A 15,759-nucleotide genomic window follows, 5' to 3' on the forward strand; every position below is an offset into this window, starting at 1 on the left:
AGTTCGGGCTAATCTAGTATAAACTATACTTTCGCTAGGTTTAGTCTAACACTATAGTCGCTAACGATAGATTCTAGGAACGGAACTTCGTGTTTAAAGAACTTATATTTCTCTAGCTTAAGCTTTAGTTCTCTTTCTTGAAGTCGTTCTATAACCTATCGAATATACTTAATATATTCTTCCCTCGTCTTAGAGAATACTAGTATATCATCTAAGTAAGCTATTATAAAGATATCGAGTCCTTCGTGTAGAGCTTCGTTAATAAGTGCTTAATACGACGCAGGCGCGTTAGTAAGGCCGAAAGGCATTACTTAGTACTTATAGAGTCTATAGCGAGTGCTAAAAGCGGTCTTCTATTCTTTACCTTTCTTTATGCGAATTAGGTTATATACTCCGCGAAGGTCTAAGGCCGTAAACTATTTAGCTCCTTAGAGTCGGTCTTGTAATTCTAATATTAACGGTAAGGGGTAACTGTTCTTAATGGTGATCTCGTTAAGTTTCCGGTAATCAACGTATAGTTAAAGAGATCTATCTTTCTTTAGTATAAAGAGAATCGGGTATTTAGCCGGTAATTTCGAGGGTTAGATAAATCCTTTCTTTATATTCTTATCAATGTATTTTTATAGCTCTATCTCTTATACTCGTAACAGAGGATAGATACGTTCTTTAGTCGGGCTTTTCTCTTTAACTAATAGTATTTCGTGGTCCTACGGTTAGTGTTTTAGTAAAGCGATCCGTGTTTTATTATCTTTAAACAGATCCTTATAGTCTCGGTACTTATAAGGTATCTCTGGTTCGTTTAGCGCTTATTCTATCTCCTATTTCTAATCGTTTATCTTAGCTATCCGATTTATCTGTTTCTCGGTCGTTATATCGCGGTAAAGCGGCCTTACCTAGACTACTATTGTATATTACTTAAATTCGAGCTGTAATCGATCCATTAATTACCTTCTTAAGGGGTTAATTAAGAATCCTGTTTAGTCTAGCTAATTTAGTTCTAATATATATTCCGTATTAAGGTTCTTAATAATATCTAGGTCTATAAGATAATACCTATCCTGATATTGTACTCGAGTTATTTGAATCTCCTTAGATACCTTACTATAGTTCTAATTCATTCCTTTTAGTAAGTATAGCTCTTACTTCTCTTTCCTCGTGCCCCGTAGGTATTAAGTAATAAAGCTTTAGGATACTAAGCTTATATTGGCTCCCGTATCCACTATTACCCTAACGGTCTTTCTATTTATACGCGCGGTGACCTCGATTAGCTTAAGGTTCTTCTCCTTAGCTATTAGGTTACAGACTTTCTACGGCCTCGTCGCTAGTTATTTCGGCTTACAACGACCTTATCGTTTTTTAACGTACTATCTAGTTCGAAGTCTAATATTGCTTCGTCGATTGCGTCCAATCCTTTAGCGTATCGTTCTACCTCAGGCGTATCCTAGTGTAGTAGACGTTTAAAGTAGGATAGCGGTATAGTCTATTTATTCTGTACCATGTATATCTAGTGTGCATAGGGACCAGGAGTATTCATTACCTTCCTACAGTCCTTAGAGTAACAGATACTCCATATACTCTCGGTGTATTCCCCTCTCTATAGGCTATTAGGGTTAAAGTACTTGTGTCGGTGCTAAGCCTCTTACTCATAGTTTAGATCCGTATACTAATCCTAGAACTATCGATTAGTTCGGATTACTACTCTATTATTACGTCGTCCCACAATTATTATAGTCGTATCCTTCTCTTTATTTAAAGTCTCTGCTTCCGAAGAGGAATATTCTAACTCGGGATATTCCGACGTTATAGCTGGTCTCGGTATATTACTAGTATATAGTAGTAAGCGTAGCTCTACGAGCGAGTATCAAGCCACTATTTTTCCGTTATCGGGTCCCTACTGTATTACGGCTCCTCCGCGAATATCTAGCTTAATACAGTCATAGGTTTACCCGTAAGGTGCCTTTAGTACGTAAACCTTTAACTACGGTTTCTTATAACGGTATACCCCTAGTATCCTTTTCTCTAATATTATACACCTTATATATACCCATTAGTTGGTTTAGACGATAATCTGCTTATTATCCTATAAAATTATAGACGTTTATAGAGGGTCTCGTTTTCTTAATTAATTAGCTTATTATTCGACTTCCTTAGTTAATTTCTCCATATATTCCGTATGTTCATTGATTATTTTACTAACCTCGTCTTTACTAGATGAGTAATCTTCTAATTCAAGCTTTTCTTGGCGTTTTTAGATTTCGTACTCGATACTAGGTCCGTATTTGCGTTTAAGTAGTTCCTTATACTTCTCTAAGGTCTTTATATCTGCATCTAGGACTATCTACATTGCCTTATATCTTCGTGGCCCTATGGGATCGTGAATAAGCCAACCGATCTCGGTACCGTTTTGTTCGGCTTTATATTTACTCTTAACTTGTTTCTAGTATCGTGTTTCTAAAATTAGGTAGTTATCCCCTTCGTTATATCGTATAACACTAGGGTCTTATACGCCGTTATTTACCCTCTTATATATATTAGCCTGTCGTATAGATAATTTCTTTCCTATAGCTTGCGAAGTATCGTGTCTAAGGAACATGAGTATAAGCGTGATCCGTCGTAGTCCGTTTAGATCGTAGATCACGTTAGTAAGCGTTATACCGCAAGCGGCCGCTTTATCTATTATCTCTTATCTCTAATACTATGTCTTATAAGTGGTTCCTTCTTCGTTACAGCTAATTACCCGAGAATCTCTTTCTATAGGGATCATTGCTTCGTGTACGTTAGCTTGTCGTATAGGCTTCTTTACCTTGTATAGTTCCTTCGGATACCATCTAGAGCCATTCTTATCGCTCTTATAGATGTAATAGTTATCCTCATAGCAGGCAGTCCACGATATATAGCTATGCTCCGGGTGTCGGGTGTTGCTTATATCGAGTTCCTTATTTTGCTCGTTAAGTAAGGTGTTCCTATCCCTTTCGGAGGTCTTCTCCTATATAGGTTATTTCTCGGCTATATTAACTTGTTTTCCCGAATTTCAACACTCTCGTGTATAGTATCCTTTCTTTCCGCACTAAAGGCATTCGCCGTTACGGTATCGCTTTTATTATGCATCCGTTATAGTTCTTTTCTTTAGTGTAAACTTCTTTTGTTGCGGCGTAAATATCCTCTTCTTTCCTAGCCGTTTATTAAACTTAATTACTTAATTAGCCTACCAATCTATAGTATCGAGGTCCCGTTAATAGGATTACTTATTACCCCCTTTACTTATAAACCTCTTTCTAGAGTACCCTGTATTTCGCGACTTCTCTATCTTCCTTTCCTAAGCGCAGGAGTCGATCTTTGTAGCGACCTCGATAAGTCCGTTAAGCTCATTAGGTTTATCCTTACACTCTAAAATCTTATCTTTAATGAAGTCCTTAAGTCCGAAGTAGTACTTAACTACTAGTACGGATTCGTCCTATTCTAGTCGTTTAGTAATCTACTGAAACTCAGTAGTGTAGGTAGCGATAGCTTTAGTCTACCTAAGGCTATACATTTATCGTTCGGCTTTCTTAAGCTTATCAACGCTACTATATAACTTTTCTATGTCCTTAAGGAGTATTCTAACGTTCTCGAAGAGCTTATTAGTCCGTAGCTTTCGGTCGTTCTTATTTAAGTGGTCTAAGAAGTCGTTTAGATATGGCTTAAGCCACTTCCGGGCTCTATCTCGCAGGTAATTTACGACCTAGAGGACCTTGTTCTTCTACTCCTAAAGGGTTGAAAATCGAAGGCACACTCTGACCTACTGTTTAAAGCCTTTAAAGCTTATAGGATCCCTATTAAAGGGTTTAGGTTCCTTAATCTTCAACTCACTATTCTTAGTTCCTAATAACGTAAGGTTAGTAACAGAGGCGTTAGACCTACTATTTAATCCTATTAAAGACATCCTTAGTAATAATACGTTTAATGATTAAAAGCTATTCGTTATTCCTATTAGTAATTATAGTCTACCGCTAGGCTCTCTTTAAGTAAACTTAATAGGGCTACCTATACTTATAGGCTATCGTACTTAGTGAGTATAATAGTTAAAATATTATAAGGCCGTTATCTCTACGTAACCAGTAATAGTACGAGTAGAACCTTAGTGGTTCTACTTAAGTAAGCTAAGTAGGATGTTAGGCTAGTAAGTATTTAATATAAGATCGAGTTATATATAGGTAGGGTTCTAGTATAACTTAGGTTAACTATAGGACTATAAACTGTACTAAAGAAGAGTCGTGATTTATATACTCATTCCTATAGTCCTAAATAGGAAGTCTTAGCTTAGTGTGCTGGTGTATCGGTGTATTAGTATAGCGAGTATACTAATATATTACAGAACCAGTATACCAGGAATTCCCTTTTCTAGAAGTCACGTGACACCCCTAGTGTTCTGCACGTACTAGGCTTCCTTGAGAGACTTACCTTATATCCTGCCCGTGGCCGTCCTGTGGCCATGGTCCGTAACACTTTCTTTCTTTTTAATATTTATTACTACCCTTAAGTTTAATAACCTTTTTAAATATTATTATAAGTACCCTTAATCTATATATTTACCTTCTTTAAAAGAATACTTTACTAAGTCTAGATTTATTATTTCTTAAGTTTAGCTCTTATTTAAACGTAATTATAAATCGTTATTATTCTCTTTATCTATATCTAGGCCTTCTTAATTAGATTAAGATTAGGGGAGTTACTTAGCTAGTTAAGTCGTTATATATTATTAAGCTAAAGGTACTTAAGTAAAAAGTAATAAATATATACTAAAGCTTTATCTTTTATAACTATTACGCCTAGCTATAATTATTTAATATAACGGTAATAGGGGGTTAGGTATAGAGTATAAATCTCTTTCTAATAACGATACTAATTAATACCTTATTTATCGCCTTAAAGAATAAGCTTATTAATCTTTTTTATAAATTTCTACTACATCCTCTTACTAGGTTATACTTAATTAAGTTATAGATAATAAATAATATTAGTAGCCTTTTACTACTATTAAAGAGATAGTTCTACTAAGATATTAAGTTAAGTAATATTCGTCTTTATTACTTTAATGTTATTCTCTAATTATATTCGATAAATATAATAAGGGCTAGTACCCTATGCTAATATAATACTCTAGAATATAAAGGTACTAAAGCTCTTCTAACGCCTCTATAAAGCACTACCTTTATAGGCTTTATTTAATTTTCTTCAAATACGGATCTAGCTACGTCTTTATTTTATAATAACTAAGGTTTCGTTAGTCTAAATAATAAGCTATCTAAACTACTTTAGAGTAAGATCCTTATATTTTAAGTACTAAGTATATTAAGTAGCTATTTATTTCTTTATTAACCTAGGTTTAGTAGTTAATTTAACCTTTAAATAACTATAATTCTTAATTATACAATAAATAGCTAACTTAAAAAAGCTAAATTAATAAGCGATTTAATTAATAGTTTATTCTCTATCTACTTTATCTTTAGTTATACTAGCCGTAATCGTTTACTAATCTTCTTTTATATACTTCTTCGGCTAATTACTACGATAGCCTTCTTTAATATATATATCTTTAATTACGATTATTTCGTTTTAGCCCTTTCGTATAGTAGCGACCCTAAGATTAAATTAAGATCGTTAAAGATATAAGTAATTACCTTAATTTAGTAGCTAGGCTAGTTTATAGCTATAAAGGTAAGGCATTATATCTTCTAAAAGGTAGTAAATCGAGTATAATTATACTTTTACTTCTCGGCGACCTAGTTAGTTATCGTTAGTATTAAATAGGAGGGAGGGAACGTATACTAGAGGAACAGCTGAATCAGTTGAATTAGTTATTGTGATAAGCGGTAAGTAAAAGGACGATACGAGTAAAATACAAGGGCGCACTATAGTTCAGACTAATAGCTAGTATGCGCACTATAATATAGTGCGGTAATTACTTCTGGGACACGCCTCCGTAGGGTACTCAAGATAGCGTGAGGCCTCGACCCGAATCACCGCTGGTCTTTTGTAAAACCCTCAACGTATCTTCCTGTGTAGTTCTCTACTGTTTCTTCATCTGAGGGAGAAGGTCGCACGACACAACCTGCAGAAGACACCAGCCTCCTTTCAATCTGCCGATGTGCACAGATGATGAACTTATTTTAGCGATGTGCTCATGATCTGCGCTTGGCTTGCCTTCGAACCCTGAACGATTTTCATCGTCTCAACCTGGGACCTGGCGCTATTTTGGAAAAGGCAGCTACCTACGAACGCAGTGTAAGAATCACCTTTGATTTGCGAAGACGCCTAATAAGCAAAGATCTGAACTAGTGTCAGTCACTTATGAATGCGTCTTGAAAGCTGAGGCTTTGTGTGCCTGACCTACGGAATACGAATCTGGCCACTGCATCTGATTAATTTGCACAACCCCCAGCCAAACGACGTCATCAGGCTCTAACACTCCGGCACCCTGCACCACCTGCGTTTCTCCCGCGCCACTAGATACGAGCACAATATTACCAACAACTGCACCAACGACGCTGCCGCTTCAAGTGCTCTTTCGAAGATTTCACAGGGCTGTTAGAAATATGATATCTGCGTAAAATGATATCCCTCGCCGCAGATCTTATACTTGCCCGTCGAAGATGACCTTCTGATGCCCGTTATTTGCGACACCACGCTGCGCTATAAGACCCCACACAGACAAAGTGCATCCTCAGCCTTCGGACGGAGTGATGGCCACAGCGGTCACGCCCTCCTCATGGAAGGCACCTTCCCATTCCCAGACCAATTCACGGTCCTCTCGACCCATGACAACTCCTCGATCATCTCATCCGATCACAACACCCTCCGCGCAAATGAAGTCACAATTGTCCCCCGGTGCCAGAACGCCTCTGAACAACATTAAAGATGTCAAAAGTCCTAGCCCTAGCTATTTCGGTTTCGTGGTTGGGGATGATTCTATACCGGGAGAATCTGGACCAGGTCCGCACACAAGACAAAACTGGAACGAGTCATCGAGACCTAGTTCACGGCCTATGAACAATGAACGTAACCCTGAGTTTGAGCTCTTCCGCCGCCAGTCAGAAAAGAACATTACTTTTGCTCTCAATACTCTACCAGAGACTCGCCCGGAGTCGTCCGGTGGCCCGCAAAACCAGTCAGCTTATCCCTCGATATCTCCCTCCAATACCGAGTCGAATACGATACAAGAGAACCCTAAAGATGACAGAGCCGGCAATGTACCGACGCTTGAGTCGGCTCAGAATCCATTCTTTCCTAATGTGCAACGGCAAGAATCACCACTGTCTATGTCGCCACGCCATAATGTGGCAGATGCCAAGCACGCCCGTCTGTCGCTGCCCGTTCATGAAATTCAAGAATCCCTCGGAGCTCTAAGAGCACAGCGCTGCGACACTTTACCTCCACAACCGACCAAAGAGAATCATGTAATGGTCGCACCACAGGAAGTGGCGCAAATCATTGATCAAAGTTCGGATAAAACTTTGATCTTAGATCTGAGAGTATATCCCCAATACGCTTCCTCTAGAGTGCGTGGAGCGCTCAATCTGTGTATACCGACTACACTGTTGAAAAGGCCTGCGTTCACCGTGCAGAAGTTAGCAGATACCTTTACAGCAGACTCGGACAAAGTGAGATTCAACAAATGGCGAACAGCGGAATATATCGTCGTCTATGATGCTACATCGTCTCTATCGAAAGAGGCCGTCACATCGTTCAACGTTCTCAAAAAGTTTGTTACCGAAGGCTGGAAAGGCCGAGGAATTGTTGTAAAAGGAGGCTTCGCCGGCGTCAAGAAACTGGTCCCTCGTATAATCGACCAAGGCAACAAATCCTCCACGCAAGGCTCCAGCGAGTCTACACTATCCATGTCGCCATTGAACCATCAGAAAATACCTGTGGCAGGTGGTTGTGAAATGCCTTCCACCAAGAATGCCGCCAATCCATTCTTCGGCAACATCCGTCAGAACATGGATTTGCTAGATGGCGTGGGACAACTTCCAATCAAGAAGCCCGCCAATATGCGCGAAGGTGAGGCGAAAACATTACCAACATGGCTAAAGAGAGCGGCATCAGCATCTAATGAAGGCAAGGATGTGTCTAACAAGTTTCTTGGCATCGAGAAGTCAGAGCAGCAACGGATGCAAAAAGCGCTTTCAGGAACGGTCTCGTACGGAACGCCGTCTCATGAGAAGCCACGAGAAGTACAGGTCGCTGGTATCGAAAAAGGCTCAAAGAATCGATACAACAACATCTTTCCCTTCGAACACTCCCGTGTACGGCTGCAAAATGTGCCTTCACATGGCTGTGATTACATCAATGCCAGTTTTGTCAAGGCAAACTACTCGAACAGGAAATACATCGCGACGCAGGCCCCTATTCCTCAGACATTCGATGATTTCTGGCGCGTGATATGGGAACAGGACGTCCGGGTGGTCGTCATGCTGACCGCAGAATCCGAAGGTGGCCAGGTCAAATCTCACTCGTACTGGAAATCTGGCGACTATGGCTCCATCAAAGTGAAGCAACTGGGCGAAAAGAAGATCTCGCTGGCCACGAAAACTGGCCAACGTCCAGATCTTGCACAACGAAAGACCAGCACTGGTCGGCGTCTGACAACTTCTAGTGCCACACCCGTGATCGAGAAGAAGTTCAATTTTGAACCTGCAAAGATAGAGGCAAGCTCCCCAAAGCAAGACGAGGAGCCCTCAGTTATCGTCCGACATTTTACTGTCTCGCATTCTGCACATCCCTTCTCACCAATGAAGGAGATCACTCAACTACAGTATACTCAATGGCCGGACTTTGGTGCACCAGCAAGTCCGACCGCAATTCTCAACCTTATTGACCTGGTGAACAACTATCAAAGGAGCGCGTCGAGCCCAGCCACCCTCAACACTCCCAATGAGCCTGTCAACGAAGGGCAGAAGCCTATTATGGTCCACTGCAGTGCTGGTTGTGGCCGGACAGGGACATTCTGCACAATTGATTCTGTCATCGATATGCTAAAACGGCAACGTTTAGAACAGAAGCAGCCGACGGATGCGATGGACGTTGATAGCGACGACGACTGGACCAAGCGTGATGATATAGATTTGGTCGCTAAAGCAGTGGATGATTTCCGACATCAACGACTAAGCATGGTGCAGAACCTACGACAGTTTGTTCTGTGTTACGAAAGCATTATTCAGTGGCTACATGAAAGCAATTGAGGTGAAGCTACGATAGAAACGAGGCCGCTGATATAGTGTATCGTCCAATCATTTGCATAGCGCATGGGGTACGCATATCGGTATTAGAATGCATGATCTATTCGGCTCTAGCACGCGTGTCGACCGACTGCACCATTCCTAGAGGACTATTCTTCTGCGATGCAAGTAAAGACTTGGTAGTGCATGAATATACACCATATAACGCTGGAAGTCTCTCAATCCACGCATAGTGAAAGGCGATCAAAGCTTCAAAGTACAGTTATTTTGTCTTCCTTCTATTGGCCGAGACGAGGAAGACGTTCACGAGTCAGCAAGTCCATTGGTCATTGTTGCCTAATGCGAGGCGCAAAAGGTCCGGGCTTGTGGATTTCCTCGTGCCGTGCTGGCTATTGACCGGTCGCTGTTTCACTGCCACAAACCTTACTGGCTGGCTGTATGAGGATTTGGTATTCTTGCACTGATGCCTGTGGTTCGTAAATTGAATATGTAATCATCGCTTCCTGTGTAGACTCATTGCTTTTCATCTCGAAAACCTGCAAGCCTCAGTTCGGGCTGACTTGACGCTGATTTCCAACTCGACTGAAACCTCCACTGATCATTCCAGATCTCGGACGACTCCAACCGATTCCACTTCGTCGCAGAAGTTGTATCACATCTCCAGCCATACAGCTCCAAGTGAACACAAGATCTATTCGAGCACTGGCAACAAAGTTGAAGCTTGCAGCAATATCGCGAGGTATACGATAGAGCTTAGACTGTGGAAGGTGCAGTGCAGCCGAGCCGGAAGCGCAACTTCCTTCGAGGAACAGCTGCCTGAGGAGTACCTCGAGGACATTCACTTCTCAACCGATCCACGACGTTTCAAACACGCCTTTCATATCGACACTTGCGCATTCATTCGACCTCGTTCGTCTCAACAATATCCGCAAGCAATACGTGCACCACGATATTTAGCAATCTGACAAACATTATTCCGTCGACATCAGTCAGTCTCTTAATCTGCCGACCACACACACATGCAGCCTGGTCTCCAGCTATCAACCTCAAATCCAGGGTAATGGCCATGGCTTCACATGATACCGCCGCTGCTCCAAATGCACATAGCATAGGCTTGCCAAATGAAATTATCAGTCGTATCCTCTTCCAAGCTTCCACACCGACCTTCGTTCAACTGATTCAGACCTCCAGAGAATTCCGCGATGTCGCCCTAGGGCATCGAAAAGTGCTACTACACCACCTGCACCAGCTACCTGGTGAGGAGGCCCCCATCACAAATGCTTGCCTCGACAATGGGCAGCTTTTCTTGCTTCTACGACAACGAGCCACGAACCATCTTGTCGGCGCTAATTTCACAGCAAACATGCTTGAGTACAGAGCAAAGGCCGTTCTTGACCCGAGCGCATCCACCATTGCTGGTCTTGACGATGAGTACGTCAATATGGCGTTGGTATACAAGGACAGCGGCGATATCAGACATTATAACAGGGAATGTATCATCAAGGATAGGATAAATCAACACCCTGGCATTAAGGTGTTGAAAACGTGTCAGCAAGGCAGAACACTCTCAGTCCTGTGTGCGTGGCCTAAGGAGACCGAAAACGATTTCTCTGACTCGGACTCGGATTCGGAGGAAGAGTTGCCTAATGAGCACATAATCCCGCCGTCAGCAGATGCGCAACTTACCAAAGCATACCATGACCAGATGAGGGAGAAGACTGGTATCAACCACGGCAAGCGCAGTACTATCAAGATCGACTACGAAAAGCCTTCGCGTTCGACCAAAAACAGGTATGTTTACAGAGTTGTACACTTCGATGTCTACAGAATGGAAGAGTCTCGAACTTTTACTGTGACTGGCTACCTTGACTACATTCCTCGTGATTTCACTGTCAGTGACCTCGATCAATGCGCCATCTTATGGGATCGAGATACAGCCAACGGTAGACCTACCCAAGATGCCACCGTTATCTACTACAGCGCGAACCAAGCCAGCTTCCATTACGCTTCCGAGTACAGCCCGCGAGTCGTATGGCCGAAAACAGATCTCAATGGCAAAAGTGTGAAGGAGAGTGATCCAGAATACCTACCTGAACGCATCACCTTCTTCAAAGATGGTCGACGAATCAAGATATATGGAGCAGGAGGAGTAGTACCTTACTCTATAACTTCGACTTCGTCGACTCAGCAAGATCCATTGTACGCTTCAACGAACATTATCAAATATGATGGGTTCTCCTTTCACGTCGACACGCCCTTCTTTGGCAGGCACGCAACCCATTATGATGATCTGCATCAGCAGAAATGGTGCTTCCTTACGCATCTGTGTCTGGGAGTCACAACGCTCGATATTGGGGACGAGGACGAGGAAAACGAGGTGAAGATGCTTTGCATTCTTCGCAGCCAAATCCGCGCCTACCCTGAGAGCTGCAAGCACGACGTCAGCTATTCACGGATGTATCACGTTAGCGGGCAGAACGCGACGGTAGTTGCTCGCTTGTGGGGCTGGGAAGAGATTCACATGAATCTGACAGGCAAGGAAACCATCTCGATAAGCCCAGAAGGTACCAGAATAGCAGTTGCGATGTTCGACAAAGTCTACGTGTACCCCTTGAACCCAAGAATTCTGTGCGACGAGAGTCCGGTGGATGTGAGTGACGATGAAAGCTCAAAACTGAAGAAAAAGAAAAAGAAGAAGTCAAGGGACCCATGGGATCCAGCACCCAGCAGCTATTACAAGAGAAAGAAGGACAAGAATCTGCTGAACTGGAAAGTTGCGGAGCTGAGGCCTATTGTGCTAGATCTGAATGGTGCTGTCGCGCACAAGATGGACTGGTCGAGGACCAGGGGACTGGTGACAGATACCAATCCACCATTGCCAGCGAACATGGTGGAGGAGCAGAAAGACCAGGATACAACCAACGAAGACACCCTTACTGCGGCTTCAGACCAGCCTAGTGAGACGACAACCGAGTCGACAGTAGTCGCCGCGATACCGGATGATGAGGCAGCAGCAGATGAACCTGTTCCTACCACGTCGTCGGAATTTAACCCCGAAGGAAGTCCCAGTCAGCCTGTGGCTGATGATTTACAGCAACTGCCTGAAGCAGGACAAACACCCAGCCCCATAGTCACAAAGCAGGAAGCAGAGGAAGGACCATCAGTTGACTACACGCCAGAGCAGATATCGGAGGGCAACGAACCCACACCTTCCAAACCAGAGCTGATGGATGTTCCTCAAGAGGGAGGCTCACAGGTCACTCACCCCGCCTCGCCCACCTCGTCCGCAATGAAGAGCCTCAATGATGAATCACTGGCGCCGTTGACGAATAGCATTGTCCCGATGACAGCCCAGTCCAGCTTAAATCTGCTGAACACGCCTCCGCCACCAAGTCCTTTCGCCTCAATGCCTACGAGCAATACCACTACGATACAGCCTACCAAGACCACACCAAGAAAGAAAGAGAAGACGACGGAGCTCAGCAATGTCGAGAATGCCATACTAAATAGTTTCGACAAGGTGGAGATGCAATCTGATTCCTTCATGAATACTGTTCAGGAACCAAAACCACATGCCGGCTCATCTGTACCATCCTCACCAGTGCTAAGCAAAAATTCGCCCAAAACCAAGCCGGTTGCTTCGGAAATCCTCTCTCCAACTGCGGAGATAATGAAGAAACAGCCAGAGGCAAAAGCGACGAACCCAGCTATGCCTGGACCAAGTAAGATTGAAACACCCACAGAGCCACTCCTAGCACAATCAGAAACAAAATCAGATACATCACTCGTGGAGGAAACAAAACCTCAGCCTTCAGTACTCGAAGCAGACGACACAGAGCCCATGGTGAAGACAGACCTTAGTAAGGCCTCGGCATCTACCACACACTCGCAAAAGCCGGTTGTCGAAGCGGAAGTAGATTCACAGACAAGTACCCGGAAATCCCACTTGAAGAGAATAACAGAAGACGAGCTGATGATCTTGACTGATCGGGGCATTCAAATCTGGAACATTGGTGCAGGGGCAAAAGGAACAAGAGTGAAGAGGATGTTACCGCTGGATGAGTCTCTGAAAGGAAAGTTGCCACTTAGTAAGGGTAAGCAGAAGACTGAACCGACGTGTTGAGTTGAGCGGCGAGAGCGACAATTGATCAAATGACTTACGAGGGATGACTATGGAGCGGGATATAATGGCGCTGGACTGAGCGCTTTACAGAACGGGTTAGGAGCTGGACATGAAATTGATTGATTGGGGATCGATGGGACGGAGTAGATATACGGATGTCAATGGACGGGAGTCACTGAGTGACTACTATGATGTTCATGGTCCTGAACAGTCTCAGATTGTGGGCGGCGCATCAACCTCTCCCTGCTCATTCATTGACCTTGGTCTCTCCTCCCCAAGTACCTTCAGACCGCAATATGTTCCAACAGAAGTGGCTTGAGTACACATCCGTCGCTCGTGTGACGATGAGCCTTCCCTGTTTGTATTCGTCCACGCTTGCGTTGCCAACTGCCTCAGAGAACATAATCCCACACTCCCACTCTGCGAATATGTGCACGTCGTTCTTGCTCAGGAACGAGCACCCTAAGGCATGCCTTGATATTCCACCAACAAAAAAAATACAACTGCTTTGCTCTTCCTCATGGCGCTTCGTCCTGCTCTCCCACTAAAACGCAATGCTGCGCTTCATGCGTTCCAAACCGTTACCGCTCCCGGCCTCGTCAAAGTCTTCACATATTACGTACTGACATCGCTGCCACGGCATGAAGTAGGCTACAAGTGCTACTGCTCTGCCCTCCGCCGTACGGCAGACTTTCACGCGCAAGTGGAGAAGACCGCGAGCAAGAGCTGAGAGTGTGTCACAGGGTACATGCCAATTGATGCCCCAAGCAGGAGAATCACTAAGTTAGCTTGAGCTGTCACAAAACTACACGACTTCCGCCTCGATCCTGCCTTGGAACTTTACGCAGGTTTGAGGCTGAAATGCCGTTTCTCCTTTGAGAATCCCCTCCGCTGTGTAAATTGGATAGATCTAGTTTTCTTAGCGCGAAAAGTTTGATTGCTTATAGATACCTATTAAATATTACTATAAGGCTAGTACTTAGTACACGGGTACTTTATAAGTAAATATATAGATATACTTAGTTTTGGGTAATAAAATCCTTTATATAGCTTAGTAATAATTCTTAAACTTTATTAGAAGTGCTTAGCGTACTAGTGTTATGAGGCCGGTGTCTCTACGTAACCAGTAATGGTACGAGTAGAACCTCTATAGTTCTACTTAAGTAAGCTAAGTAGGATATTAAGCTAGTAAGTATTTAATATAAGGTTAAATTATATATAGGTAGGGTTCTAGTATAACTTAGATTAACTATAAAGACTATAGAACCTATATAAAGGGAAGTCGTAGCTATATACTTATATCGCTATTCCCTAATAAGGAAGGCTTAGCCTAGTGTGCTAGTATACCGGTATATTAGTATATTAATAATCCACTATACTATAAACCCAGTATACTATAGTTACCCTTTTTAGATAGTCACGTAACCCTTTACGTACTAGGCTTCCTCGGTAGACTTTCCTATATCCTTCGTCCCTAGCCGTATAATAGCCTAGCTAATGTAGTTCGTAATAACTAGTTCTTAAAACTTAGAGTTTCTTAATAACAGCTAGTTCTATTAAGCTAAGAATATATATATAGGGTCTTATAGTATATAATAGAGAGTGTTTACACTTAAAAGTAATATACTATATATAACCGTTATAGAATTAGCTTAGTAAGTTAACGGTTTTAGAAGCGAATCAAATAACGAAATTTATAAGTATTAGATACTAGAAACCTAGAATTTAAACTATTATATATATTATATATATAATAAAGAAGCTATCCATAGGTTTTAAGCTGTAGACCCTTATTTAAGAGAAAGTTAATACTTAAATCTTACGCCTTAGAGTATAGTACTTTAAACTCTTACTAAAAGCTTAAAATAGAATATATATAATTATAACTCTATTTATATAGTTATCTAGTATAGGGAAGCCTATCATGAAAGTTATATAAAGATAGACTAGGTATTAGTAACGATATACTACTTTAAAGTTAAAAGTACTTATATTTAATCTTTAGCTTGATAAAATTAGCTTATAATAAGATATTAGTCGTTTTTAAAACTAACTTCTATTCTTATATAGCAAAATACTCTTATAAAAGTAATATATATAAGTTTTAAGCTATATATCTATAAATCTATTATAACTTACTCTTATAGAAAAGTACTTCTTTTTTAAATAATTTATCCTTTAACTTTATAAAGAAACCTTATAACTATCTTTAAATAAGTATATATATACTTAACTACTATTATAAGAGATATATATACTTTAATTTATATTCATCTTACTATATAAATTACTATATCTTATATAAATTTCCTTTAAAACTTAAATTACTCTATAGTAAAGAAAGTATATATTATATAAACCTTAAACTTATATATATAGTATATTTAAGCTTAATATATTATATATACAAGCAAGAGA

At 41.6% G+C, this 15,759-nt stretch overlaps 2 protein-coding genes across 2 annotated transcripts; both read left to right on the plus strand.

The window, feature by feature from the left end:
- Positions 1 to 6,845: 6,845 nt before the first annotated feature.
- Positions 6,846 to 9,221, plus strand: Ptp2 (phosphotyrosine-specific ptp2-like protein; the record flags this gene model as incomplete). The annotated part of the gene is made up of 1 exon (XM_064876312.1): positions 6,846 to 9,221. One exon carries the CDS (start codon positions 6,846 to 6,848, stop codon positions 9,219 to 9,221), a length of 2,376 nt encoding a protein of 791 aa, XP_064727619.1.
- Positions 9,222 to 10,284: 1,063 nt separating this feature from the next.
- PMZ80_007908 (uncharacterized protein) lies at positions 10,285 to 13,341 on the plus strand (the record flags this gene model as incomplete). Its single annotated transcript, XM_064876313.1, has 1 exon — positions 10,285 to 13,341. One exon carries the CDS (start codon positions 10,285 to 10,287, stop codon positions 13,339 to 13,341), a length of 3,057 nt encoding a protein of 1,018 aa, XP_064727620.1.
- Positions 13,342 to 15,759: the final 2,418 nt, after the last annotated feature.

The sequence above is a fragment of the Knufia obscura genome (assembly GCF_036327395.1).
Source record: "Knufia obscura strain CCFEE 5817 isolate CBS 148926 chromosome Unknown scaffold_10, whole genome shotgun sequence".
Lineage (NCBI taxonomy): Eukaryota > Fungi > Ascomycota > Eurotiomycetes > Chaetothyriales > Trichomeriaceae > Knufia > Knufia obscura.